The sequence below is a fragment of the Aythya fuligula genome, chromosome 4 (genome assembly GCF_009819795.1).
Source record: "Aythya fuligula isolate bAytFul2 chromosome 4, bAytFul2.pri, whole genome shotgun sequence".
Lineage (NCBI taxonomy): Eukaryota > Metazoa > Chordata > Aves > Anseriformes > Anatidae > Aythya > Aythya fuligula.
Genome location: NC_045562.1, coordinates 4,363,670 through 4,376,085, shown reverse-complemented (window position 1 = coordinate 4,376,085; position 12,416 = coordinate 4,363,670). Strand labels below are relative to the sequence as shown.

The window sequence follows — 12,416 nt, the reverse complement described above, 5'->3', positions numbered from 1 at the left end:
TGAGTAGCACTGGTTGGTTGTCCTTGTGACTTTTATCCCCACTATAAGAACAGAACTGTAAAGAGGAGAGCTGGAGGTAAACAGCTTTGATTGCTGAGACTGAAGCTGCATCTAAGCTCTGGGCAAGGGTTTGTTGCAGCTAATATTTGCACAGGGTTTTGCACAAGGCCTTGAGCATCTCGCTGGTGTGCTGGTGCCTCATCACCGAAGAGAAGAAAACAATCTCCCACTGCTCAACCTTTTGGAAAATGTCTAATTATTTTCTGCTTAGGAAAACTTGCCCAAGCCTACCTGTGTGTGTCTGGGAGAGGAAGTGTCTTCAGGGTTGTAAGGCGCGTTTAACACCTGTTCTCTGCAGACCCGGCTGCTTGAAAAATATAAAAATTGAATTTTCTGAAAGTCACGTTTTGCTTTAGGAAATACTGGGCTGTTCTTGGGGGTGTTGTCAGTCTGAGTGTTTAAATCAAACTAAGAGTCCTGAAGAGGAGAAAGTAGGTCTTTATGTATTTGAAGGGATGGACTTCGGAATAAACACACCACGCTTTTTAAAGAAATCACCATTTGTGCTTTTCTGCTGTGTGCTCTCTAGTGACTGGAAGTATTTCCGAGCCAGGCTGATGACCAACTGACCCAAGTCAATTTTTACTGAGGTTTCTGAAGCATTGCACAAGAGGTTTGAAGCAAAAAGTCTCGGGGCATGTGACACTTAATCTCTTTAGCAGTAAGAATAAAGTTTAAGTATCCTGTTGGAAATGTACGCAGTTCTGTGCTGTTCTTTGTTTTAATTAACGAGCTTTTCTCCTGCATAGATTGGGAGCGTAAACTTCTTTGCACTTTAGTCCAATTAAATCATTCTTGGAGGCTGTCAGTGGTGGGGCAGCTCTCCCCCGCCTCTTTTTTTTAATTGTTCAGTGAGTCTGTTGGATAAGGAAAGAATTTGCCTGACAGGGCTTTGTAGCGTTTCCTCGTCTTGATGAGCGCTTGCAGAGGACAAACGACAAGTCTTTTTTGTCCAAAATGCATTGGAATGATTCATCCGGTTCCTCACAAAGTGACAATGAAGCTCATTCAGCCTTTACACAGACTGAGCACAACATAGTTGCAGCTTACTTAATAACAGCAGGTATGGGCACGGGCAAATAACTTTATTTTTTTAAAATAGAACTAGATTTGAATGCTCATTCTGTGTAGTAGCAGCAACGGTATGTCGTTTTTGTGTTACACACCTCTGATTGCTTTTATCCATAATTTTCTGACAATAATCGGGCTGAACAAAGTGTGCAGAAACATAAGTTTTCTGGTCGGTGTTTGAAGGCAGCGTTGTGTGTTGAAAAATACATTTTGTTGATATGTAATTATAGAAGAGTGAGAATTAACTTCTGCCAGCTTGCAAAAGAGATAAAAATAGGACATAGCTGTCACATCTTGCATTTTTCTGTGATGTGCTTGAAGCTATCTTGAGATTTCTCTTGGGCCACATGTTCACGGTCATATACGTGTAGTCTGAGCATGTGAGGGGTGTCTCTTGGGGGGATGTAAGGGGAAGGGTTGGAATGTGACTGGGAGGGAGGGAGCTGGTCATTAATCAGGGAAGAGCAGACTCCACCTGCAGCTGTATTTTTCATTGATGACACGTTGGAAAAAGCCCACTGGAAGGCTTGACATTTTGTGTTGTCTATGACTGCAATGGCCTCTGGCTAAACTTGAATGATTATGGATTTTTTTTTTTTGAAAACATTCTTATTGTTATAGCTGCAACTGTTTCAGTGATGTTTTTTTTGAACCCTTGACTGCTGTAGCAAAGAAATATCATCCTGACCAAATGCTGAAACCTACAGTGTTTTTGAAAACAGGCCTTCTGTATTTTTATTATGTAAAATTAAATTTATAAATACTTTAATTATAGACTGTATTGCATCGTTCATTTTCTACATTTTAATGGCCTTTTGAATTCCTTTAAAATATTAATGTACTTGGGGTTTATATGAAATAGTGTTGATGATGGTCACGTTTTATTTAGCATATCTGTTTGAAGTGGGAAGTATCAAATCCCTGGTCTCATAAAGAGAATGTTTTTGAATGCAAAGGCAGTAGGTATTTTCAGATTTTTACAGAAATTGGTAGAGTAGTTACACAGCTCCCTAGACCTGTTGAGAAGCTGTGGAGATGGACGGTGGTGAAGTATTGGAAGACTCGATACACTCTGCAGTGCTACCATACTATTTGCAGGTAACTGGCTCTGTTAGCTGCTGCAGATATGTAGGATACTTGGTTATATTTTAATTACGATGGATTACACCGAATGTAACGAGGTGGTCTTTTCAGCTAGATTGACCATCTGGTGTTAACGATAAAAGCTATTGCACTGTTAGCAGTGGGGTTAGCAGTTATGGAAATTAAATGCCTTTAAAAAGTAAACAAAAAAAAACCACCTTGGGCTTATTTCGTATTATAACTGGGGAATCTAGTAAGTCTTTTGGCTGTGACTTGACCTTTGCTTTCTTTGTGAGGAATGTTTTTGACAGTAAGGTCTATAGCATCTTTGAAAGTCTGATTGTTTGCTTTTCAAATGCCTTACCATGGCAAATCTCACATCTGGAAAATGTGTTAATAAGGAGGTGTCCAAGAAAAAAGAATGAAGGACAGGTACAGTGTTGCTTTTTAAAAGGCTTGAACATTTCTTTCTTTGACAAGTAATTGCTTTGTTTTCTGAGAAAGAAGTCATTGCTAGGTACCGCAGTCTGCGGTGGTCAGCGTACTAATTTTAGTGACGACAGCAGGCATGCTCAGCCCGCAGGAAGAAGCTATGTGGTTATCTTCCACCTTGTAATGGTGAAGTGCTCTGGTGTCATTTTTAAATGCTAACTGGAAAAGTAAATTCCACGTCACATGTGGACCTAACCTAAGCTACTTTATTTTGATGCTACTACCCACATGTCCTGCTGTGCTGTTGGGGCTTGTATTTGCATGCAGTCTACCTTTAGTTTTCGTTGCTTCACTGGGAAGAGGAACAATAACAGAATTTTCTGTCCCTGATCAAGTCATATATGAGGTTTTTATCTGCATATTGAAAAAATCACAAGATTTAATGGGAAAAATATGGGAATAGTTGTCTAGCCCTAAGATATTTCACAGGCCAAATGGCAGCATCTGCATGCTGCTTCTGAATCCAATGAGTTTGTCGTGGCTGACAATATCAGGTTACTAAAAGTCTTGGGCTCGCTCTGTGCTCTCTGCCCTCTAAGAAACGAGCTCTCGTTAACTGCTGCCTGGAGAAACTTGGTTCTTCTATTTGACCTCTTTCTCAGAGGGGAAAAAAGCCAGCTGTTGCATATACATGTGTTTTCTTGCTTTGTTTGAGATTGAATCTTTTTTCTAGATTTTTTTCCTTGTCTTTTTCTTCTGAAGATTATGCTCTGAAGCACTAAATGTGTCTAGCAGGATCCTTCCTTCACCTCAAGTCTGAGTTTACAGTTGTATCCCTGATTTCATTCTTGGGAGATGTAAAATCTGTTAAAGCATGTCTTGTAAGAAGCCTGTACTGTTTTGTAAACTTGTGAGTCGTGTTCTTCCTATCTCCCAGGAGACAACGCTACCTGTCAGAAGAGAACTGGCAGAGCTGGCATTGGAGGTGCTGCTTGATTCACATCTGGTCCCTAGCTTCCTGCTTTTGTTCATTTTAGGGGCTGATGGCATCACAGTGTTCCTGGAATGTGTGAAATACAATAGGGGATGGCATCTGTGTGGCTGTGCACCTCCAGCATCATCTGTAACCTAGTTTTATGTAGGCAGGGGACTTCTACCTGAGAAAAGACATGCTTGTTTTTTTTTTTTTTTAAAAAAAAAAAAAAAAGAATGGAAAAGAGAAATAGCTGAGAATTAATTATAATTTTTCCACTTTTAATTTTAAAATCAAATCAACTGAATCTCTTAAATGAGCTTCTTTTAAGAATGAGCTTCTTTTAAGGGTGGGCAACAACTGAAAGAAGATGGGTGTGCACTTCAGAGTTGGAGAGGAGGTGAGGGTGTGAAACTCTTACCCTGTGCCTGTCACGGGACCTGTGAGAGCAGTGCAGACCTTATTTCATTCCTGAGGGCAAAGGTTGGGTTTCACTCTGCCGAGTAGCCTGCTGTTTTGATTTCACCGAGCCCGATTGTGTGTACTTCTCTATGTCTGCTAGGCTGTACAGCTGTGGGAATATGGACGAAAAGTTAAAATCCTGTGTAGAGCCAGATGCTGTGATTTTGTTTTCTTGCACTATATCCAGGGTGACAGCTATTCACTCAAGCTCCTTTCAGAATTACCCCTCCAGTTCTGTAAAGCTGAAAAGTACAGTGTTTTGCTTCAGGGGTGAAATGTTTTAACAAAAAAAAAATAAATAAAATAAAATTCTGAGGGGCATTTCCATGGATACTGTGTTGTTTGACTTTTACCAATGTAACATTCTTCTCTGCACTTGTAATGTAAGGTGCTCAAGTTATACAAGTGTTTGTAAGTTTAGTATTTGGTTCAGTGATATTGTGACTGCTGTATGAGACAAGGAAATCTATGAGCAACTTACAAATTCCTGTTACTATTTACATTTTTTTTTTATGGCCAGTTTTCTTGAACATTCTGGAATTCTGCTTTTTGGTGAGGTGCAAAATCGTATTTGTAACCTTATTGGCTCTTGTTATTAATGATGGGCTGGTACAAGTCTACAGGATAGTTGTTTGCTCTGAATGTTTCTGAGTCTAAAGAGAATGAAATCAGAACAAAAAAAAAAACCACACCCCATTTTGTGGGATTGCCATGTGAACTTATTTCAAGGGCCAAGCAGAAGGATTTGGCTAGAATAGGGAGGAAGAGACAGAGAAAAGAAGAATGTGGGGTTCTTAATATAGGTCACGAGGATTAGAAAAAGCTTGAAGGAGGGTGTAGATGCTAGCTTTAGTACTGTATTTCTTTATTACTATTCTTAGGCAACACAAGAAATTGCCAGTAGACAAATAGTAGTCTTTGGGCACAGTCCAACTGTGCTCAGTGCCACCTGTGTTGCACCTTTCTGAAGAATTTAATTGTAAAAGCACTTACATTAGGGATTGGAGAATGCTTATTTTTAACTTTCTGGGGCACATGGAGCTTGGGTTCTGGAGCCCTAGTTCAACAAAGAAAGCAGAGGCCTAACCTGTGCCAGAAAGGAAAGAAACAAGGTAACAAGACCAAGCCCTGCCATAAAGGTTTGCAATTACAGGGAATAGTGAGGCAGGAGGGTGTTCACAAGCTGGGCTTGTGCCATGGTTGTGATGCAGCCCTAGAGCTTGGAGCTGGTCGGGTGAAGAAAACAGCTCTTTAGGCCCAGCTAGGCCGCTGCGGCAGGCTGCAAGGATCATCTACGTTGCTTGATGAGGCTTAAATGTGTGGCTTGCAAGTTATATAATAAGAAAAGCTTTTCTCTCTTTCAGGTATCTTTCTGCTTTGCAAAACTGTACCTGACCAAATATAAAACTTCTTTAGGACTTAAATATTGCAATAGGCTGCCTTTGCTTTTGTAAGTGCATTGCTGGCTTGCCTTCATCTTTTGTAAAGTTTCTATTTCTGTTTCTACAGGAGTGATAAGCATTTTCAGTAACATTGTTGTGCTAGGGATCTTTGTTAAGTACAAAGAACTTCGGACAGCAACCAATGCAATTATTATCAACTTGGCTTTTACTGACATTGGCGTCAGTGGCATTGGCTACCCCATGTCAGCTGCCTCAGACCTTCATGGAAGCTGGAAATTTGGACATACTGGATGCCAGGTATTGTAATTCAGGCAGGGAGAAAGTTTTGAGCACTTCAACACAAACTGAGAAATGAATAATAGCTCTACTTGATAGTAGTTCCTTTAAGAGGTGGAGATGCAAAATTTGACTCTCAACCTGAAGCTAATGTTATGTGAAATGAACAATTTCTGCATGTTGAATCCGGTTTTAATTCCATTCCAAAATTATAATTTCAAGCCTGAAAACGTTGACGTGTAACCTTACATTTATCATCCAGAGATATTTTAAAATAGCTTTAAAAAAATCTTAGGACATGAAGTCCTGAAATGAAGAAGGTTGTAGTTTGACTCATTTGACTGAGCTGGTTGTTAAAAGACTTTGGATATGGCTGTTGTTTTGGTGGTGAGCATGACAGACCTTAATGGGTTTTGCTTAACAAACATATCTTCATCAGGATGGGACTAAGGATTTCCCAGGTGTAGGCCTGCAAGGCTATTAAAGGGCTCCATTATAGATCTGGCTTAGCTTTAATAGCTATCTGTTTCTTAAAAGTTCAGACTAACTGACAAATTATGCTTCTCTAGCAGAGAGTGCCATTTGCTCACCGTGTATTGTGATTTAAGTCTACTTTTAAACAGGCTGTTGGGCTTAAGTGCTCAGAAAAATTAGTAGTAATATGAAGGTATATGCTGAAAATGTGATTTGAAAAAAATATTAACAGCACTATATGTTTTTGGCCTGCATATAATAGGTATTTATAGCAATCTGACATCACCTGCCTGGGTATCCAATAATTTCAAGCTCAAAATTCTTTAACATTCTTTAACAGGAAGCGTTACTTTTAATATCCTTGGATCAAGACTCACAGTGGGTTGACGTTGATGTGAAATCTCATTTCCAAAGCTTTGGGAGTTCTTGAGGTCATATGAAGCACAACCCATGTCAACATAAACTAGATGAAACCTTCTTTAGGAATTCGGATGAGCAAATAGGAAGGTTGCTTATGAAACATTTAGTTTTAAATGAGCTACCTCTACATTGCCTGCATTGAATTAGTTCATTCTGTACTCTTGTTTACAGAAGAGAACGCTGTCTGAATATAATGTATCATAGTGCTTTAGATTCAGTTCACAAATTTATGTTTGTACCTTTGAAAGATTTCTCAGAAAGGATATGTTGCTTATTTATTTTTTAAATTTCAGATCTATGCTGCCTTAAATATCTTTTTTGGGATGGCGAGTATTGGTTTGCTCACTGTTGTTGCAATTGACCGTTACCTGACAATCTGCAGGCCTGATATAGGTACTGTATTTTTAGTCAAAAATCACTCACTTGCAGGCTTCTATGAACTAAGACTCAAACTGTATCATTTTATTGTGCGTGGCAACAGTTTGTGATAGTATGTGTTCCTTTGCAGGAAGAAGAATGACTACCCGTACCTATGCTACCCTGATCCTTGCTGCTTGGATAAATGCCGTCTTTTGGGCTTCCATGCCCACTGTAGGCTGGGCTGGCTATGCTCCAGATCCAACTGGAGCAACATGCACAGTCAATTGGAGGAAAAATGATGCGTAAGGTTCCTTCTCACCCTTTCTTTTAAATTCCTTCTTATTGAGGGTTCAGACTGTTTAATTTACTGCTGTATTAAAAAAACAAACAAACAAACAAACAAAAACACACACACACACAAAAAAAACCTTCTTGCTAAAGTATGAATCTAATTTATAAAAGTAATTTAAAAGCAATGGAAATAATCTAGAGCAACTGCAGAAAATAAGTTAAAATAAGAAAATGAGCCATGCTTGAAAACAGCAAGACTTGTAGCTGCTAATAAAAAAAAAAAAAAAAAAAAAAAAAAAAAGCTAAAGAAATTTTTCTTAATTCTGTAAAAGCTTATTTTGAACTTCATAATGAAATCAAAATATCATATTATTCAGTAACCTTTCACGGATGGATATTTGCAAGTTACTGTGTTTTGTTTTTCTGTCTTATCAGGTCCTTTGTTTCCTACACAATGAGTGTAATTGCTGTTAATTTTGTTGTACCCTTAACAGTCATGTTTTACTGTTATTACAATGTTTCCCGGACAATGAAAAAATACACCAGCACTAACTGCCTGGAGAGCATCAACACGGATTGGTCTGACCAAGTAGATGTAACAAAGGTATGGTAAAAGAGGGCATGTTTCATTTTAAGCATGTTTTTTTGCCCCAGAGTTCTGAGGGCAAAGGAACACTGCAGCCTCTTAAGCATTTCTGTTTCCTACATTCTCTCTTTTCCTTCTTTCTTACCAAATATTAACTGAAATTTAGCCTTGGTGAAAACTCCTGGTTTGACTTACACCACTAGATTCCTTACTCTTGGTGTAATACTCCTCCTGGACAAAAATAGCTACTTCGAAGGCTGGGAGCCATGTGAATTTGCCCTGCTGCTGTCCTCTGTCACTGCAGAAAATTGTAGCTCAGAGATGTCCTAGGAGGATTCTCTAAGATAGTTTTACTCTTTTTGACTGCGCAGTCTTTAGGCTCTCTGCCAGGTTCACAGGTGTAACCGGTCAGAAATGGATTGGTCAATGCTGATTTACACTTATGGCCTACAAATGAAAGCACATTTCTAAGCTCACAAGCTGTGCAATTCCCCTTGTTCTTTTCAGTCTGTTGAGTTTATCTCTTTCTTAGGTAAAGAGTAGCAAATGTGAATTATGGCATAGAATGATACATCCTGCCTGGAAAGTTAACATTCTTTTAACATTTAAGAGTCCTTGAGAAATCTTTAAGTGCGCTGGCTCCTTTGGTTTTGTGTAAATATACGGTTTATGGTTGGAGACAAGAAAAAAAAAAGAATAAAAAAAAAAAAAAGCCAGAAATTAGGAGTAGACTGAAAAGAATGTCCTTAACGTTAAAAACTTAACATTCCTTGGAAAATGTTCTCATTGATAAATTATGGAAAAAAAAAATTGACAAGTAGTATTTATGAACATCTCACATTTCTGAAGAAGTTTCAAAATGCTTTAAACTGAGGATTCAGTTATAAGTTTACACTGACATTTGTGAAGAAGATGCATTTTTCATGCTTTACCATTGACCAGGAGTTACATTAAAATAAATAAATAAATAAAAAGACTAAATAAAATAAAATAAAAAGACTGAAGCTTTGGAGTTCAGCATTATCCTTCTTTGGAGCTGGATTGCTTTTTTTTTCACAATTTGGCATCCTTTAAGCTTTCTGTGCACCAAACTCTTCTAAATGAAAGTGTTCTTTCATGTGAGAGTCGCTATTCTTTTGTAATTATCTGTAGATATTGTGTTTGTGTTTAAACAGGAATCTTCTGTGGAGAGAGTCACAGCTTACTTGTTGGCGATACTCTAGAACAGCTTGCACAAAATAGTTGTTTATTTCTTGTTTCTCATTCTCCCTCACTGATGGCCAGAATATGGGTGTAGGTAAACAAAGCTAGGGCATCCAGTGCATACAAGGAGCCCTGCTGTTTTGTTTGGTTTCCTGGTGATTTGTTTTGTCATCTTGATTAATTTGTGATTTCCATTCCAGTTTCTGTTACTGATTTATGTCCCTGACAAAAGCCAGAGAATCAAGTGTTCCAGTTGATTCCACTCTTGTCCACTTGTGCTCTCCAGAATGAGCAAAATGTTGTATTCTGACCTCTTTTTCTTGATGTGTATCTCAGGTCTGTTTTGAAGGGGAACCTATCATTTTGGCAGAGCCTTTTATCTTCAGGAAACAACTTGTGATATTCTCTCTAGCAAGGTTAGAAAGTAAATTTCAGGGTACCTACACCTGAACAGAAAACAGAGGTAGTGGCTGGAAAGTGGTTAAATGAGGGTGATTTATGCAAAAGTTGGTAGCTTCGGTGACTTAGATAATGTTGATTACTTGATCATTTTTAAACGTGGCATTTTATTTTCATAGATACCTACCCACTGGTGGATATTGGGGCGCACCTTTTTCCAGATATATATGAGAATGAAAGCAAGGCTACAGTTACTGTAACATGTATTTTGGAGTAGAGGATTTGCTGGTATCATGCAGTGCATTGCCACCTCTGAAGTTGTGGCCGTAATTCATGTGTGAAGTCTTCTGTGTCCCTTTAATTTTTTTGATGGATGAATTTACATAATCATTAATGCTAACAATGAAGAAAAATTGTATGTAACAAAACAACAGTGTGGCAAAATACAGCATAATGTGCACTTAAATCCCCAAAGTGAGATTTTATTATATGTCAAAATTTGTCAGATGTGCTTATTTACGTGTCATTATTTGGTTCTGGATAGCTGCATTTTCACACAGGTACATATACTTTTGTAGTTAGGTTGTAAGGTCTTAATATTCAGGTTATGTGTGTATTCCTCTTGTTTTACAGATGTCTGTTGTGATGATTGTAATGTTCTTGGTGGCGTGGTCTCCCTATTCCATTGTGTGTTTATGGTCTTCTTTTGGAGACCCAAAGAAAATTTCTCCTGCAATGGCCATCATAGCTCCTCTATTTGCAAAATCTTCCACGTTCTACAATCCATGCATTTATGTCATTGCAAACAAAAAGTAAGTGATCCTAAGTTAATAATGGTCTATTTCATTATTTTAGCATACCATGTAGCCATAGAAAGATCATCTGTAAAACACAACAGATTGGTGAAGAGGTGAAAGGGTAAGCTGCTGTTGATTTACCAAAGATGACCTTTTGTACGGGCAAGTCTAAAAAGAAATTGTTTGGATCAGCATCAGAAGATAATAATTGATACAGATTTTTGAGAATGCATCATTGAAGATTTTGTACAGTCATTTTGACCACAACTCCTTGTGGTTTCTCAGAGGGACTCATTGTGGAAGTTGGGTTCATCAGCAGTAGACTCCTTATTTTAAGGATTATGGTCAAAAATTGTAACATCTCAGTGATGTACAACTTCTAAGGAGTTCCTTTCTTGGTTTGGGATGTGCCCCATGGTGATTGATTAGGATGGATTGACACTTTCCAGTAAAGTGAATAAGTTAAGCCTATTCTGCTGTTCTGAGCAAGTATATCAAATGCTCTAACTAAGCCATTGCACCCAAGTGGGAACTGGGTTTTGCAAGAAGGCGTCCTTCCTTTCTGTACTACCAGCCTACAAGCAGAGCTTGTGACCTCTTTCTAGGTTATCTGGTCTGATTCTGCTGAACCAAATAAATTACATCATCTTTTTTCCTCAATTTGTAAGTTTTCCTTAGTTGTAGCTATACCCAGTCCTGGGATAAGCAAAAGCTACTTAAGGCCATCTTATCCACTTTTTATTTGTGCTTGTTTCTCCAGCTAATGACCTTTCTGATTTCCCTTTTGTCCTTTGCAGGTTTCGGAGGGCAATCCTGGCAATGGTGCGGTGTCAAACAAGACAAGAGATAACTATAAACAATGCCTTGCCTATGAGTGTATCACAAAGTGCACTGACATCGTAAAACTCATTTCATTTGTCTGCATAGATTATGTGGAATTGAGTCAAATCTGGGTTATAATTAATATTCTGGAACATCCGTTTGCCTCTTTCATCCATTGGTTTTCTGTTAATCAAATTTTAAAGTGTTTTTTAGATAGGTTAAAAATAATAATAATAAAAAAGAACAAAACAAAGCACTAAGGCATTAGTTTTCAAGAATTAGGCTTATTGGCATGATATTTCAGGCCCAAACAGAAAAGGAAGGTCAGCAAGGTGTTCAGTGTGACTCTTACAGGGTTGGACAAGGTGACATGGAGCAGAGAGAAACTGAAGCAGGAATTGCTTAGGTTCAGTAGCATAGATTTTGCACCTCTAATTCCTCTTGTAAATGACTTTCAGCTTCCCTTGAAAATTTCCAGATTTGAATTGCTGTGGATTCTCCATACTTGTATTTATTTCTATATCAAGTATCTGTATTGACAAGCCTTGCAAAGTTTTGTTTCTGTGAACATGTTAAGTTTATCAGAATATCTAGCTAAACCTGATGTCAGCTTTCAGGATTTTGAAAGAGTTTAATGACATTTCATGTATTTTTGAAATTTTGTCTCAGAGAATCAAATGAATTTGTGGGAATTGAAAATGGAAAATGAATTTGTAGTGCTTGTGACTGCATAGCAAATCCTGAAAATGAGACAAAATGCACTCTTAAGCTTGACACTCAGATGGCACATAAAACTGAATAAATCTGTACGGTGATTTCTAAAATTTCTAAGTCAATCTCATGATTGTATAAGTCTGTTGTATATTTTTCAAAAAAATAACTTGCACAGTGAGAGCAATGAATTTATTCAGGATGACTGTGTATAGAGTTATTTATGGATGGGTATTACATGCATTCTTGATGATTCTCAGGTTTTGAGAATAAATATCTTCTCAATGGCCAATCCGAAGTCTGTGGTCCTTCAGACAAGTCTCAGCCACTCTGACTTTATGCAGCTAGAATTAGTTTCCCAGGTTCTTGTTCTTCTAAGAGCTCTAGTATCTGTCTGGTGAAGCACCACGTTAAGTGATACAGTCATTCTGGAAAGCTAAATATTCAATTAATGAATTTGCATCAAATATAGAAAAACAAAATCCAATGACATTATTTTTTTGAGGCCTCCAAAAATGGTGGGAAAATGAAACTTTTTAGAAAGTGTATTTTAAACCTGACCACATGAGATTTAACTTCACAGGACTTTTGAG

At 38.0% G+C, this 12,416-nt stretch overlaps 1 protein-coding gene across 1 annotated transcript; it reads left to right on the top strand.

Annotated features, from left to right (window-relative positions):
* Positions 1–957: 957 nt before the first annotated feature.
* On the top strand, positions 958–12,320 carry RRH (retinal pigment epithelium-derived rhodopsin homolog). Its single transcript, XM_032186831.1, has 7 exons — positions 958–1,123; positions 5,591–5,781; positions 6,948–7,047; positions 7,163–7,316; positions 7,741–7,909; positions 10,127–10,305; positions 11,088–12,320. The coding sequence occupies exons 1-7, from the start codon at positions 1,018–1,020 to the stop codon at positions 11,191–11,193; spliced, it is 1,005 nt and encodes a 334-aa protein (XP_032042722.1). The 5' UTR covers positions 958–1,017; the 3' UTR covers positions 11,194–12,320.
* Positions 12,321–12,416: the final 96 nt, after the last annotated feature.

Bases quoted from the DNA above. Each gene is read 5' to 3' on its own strand.
- RRH (XM_032186831.1), top strand. From the start codon at position 1,018: ATGCATTGGAATGATTCATCCGGTTCCTCACAAAGTGACAATGAAGCT. The intron at 1,124-5,590 runs GTATGGGCACGG...CTGTTTCTACAG, and splicing joins AGCTTACTTAATAACAGCAG to GAGTGATAAGCATTTTCAGT. The intron at 7,048-7,162 runs GTACTGTATTTT...GTTCCTTTGCAG, and splicing joins AATCTGCAGGCCTGATATAG to GAAGAAGAATGACTACCCGT.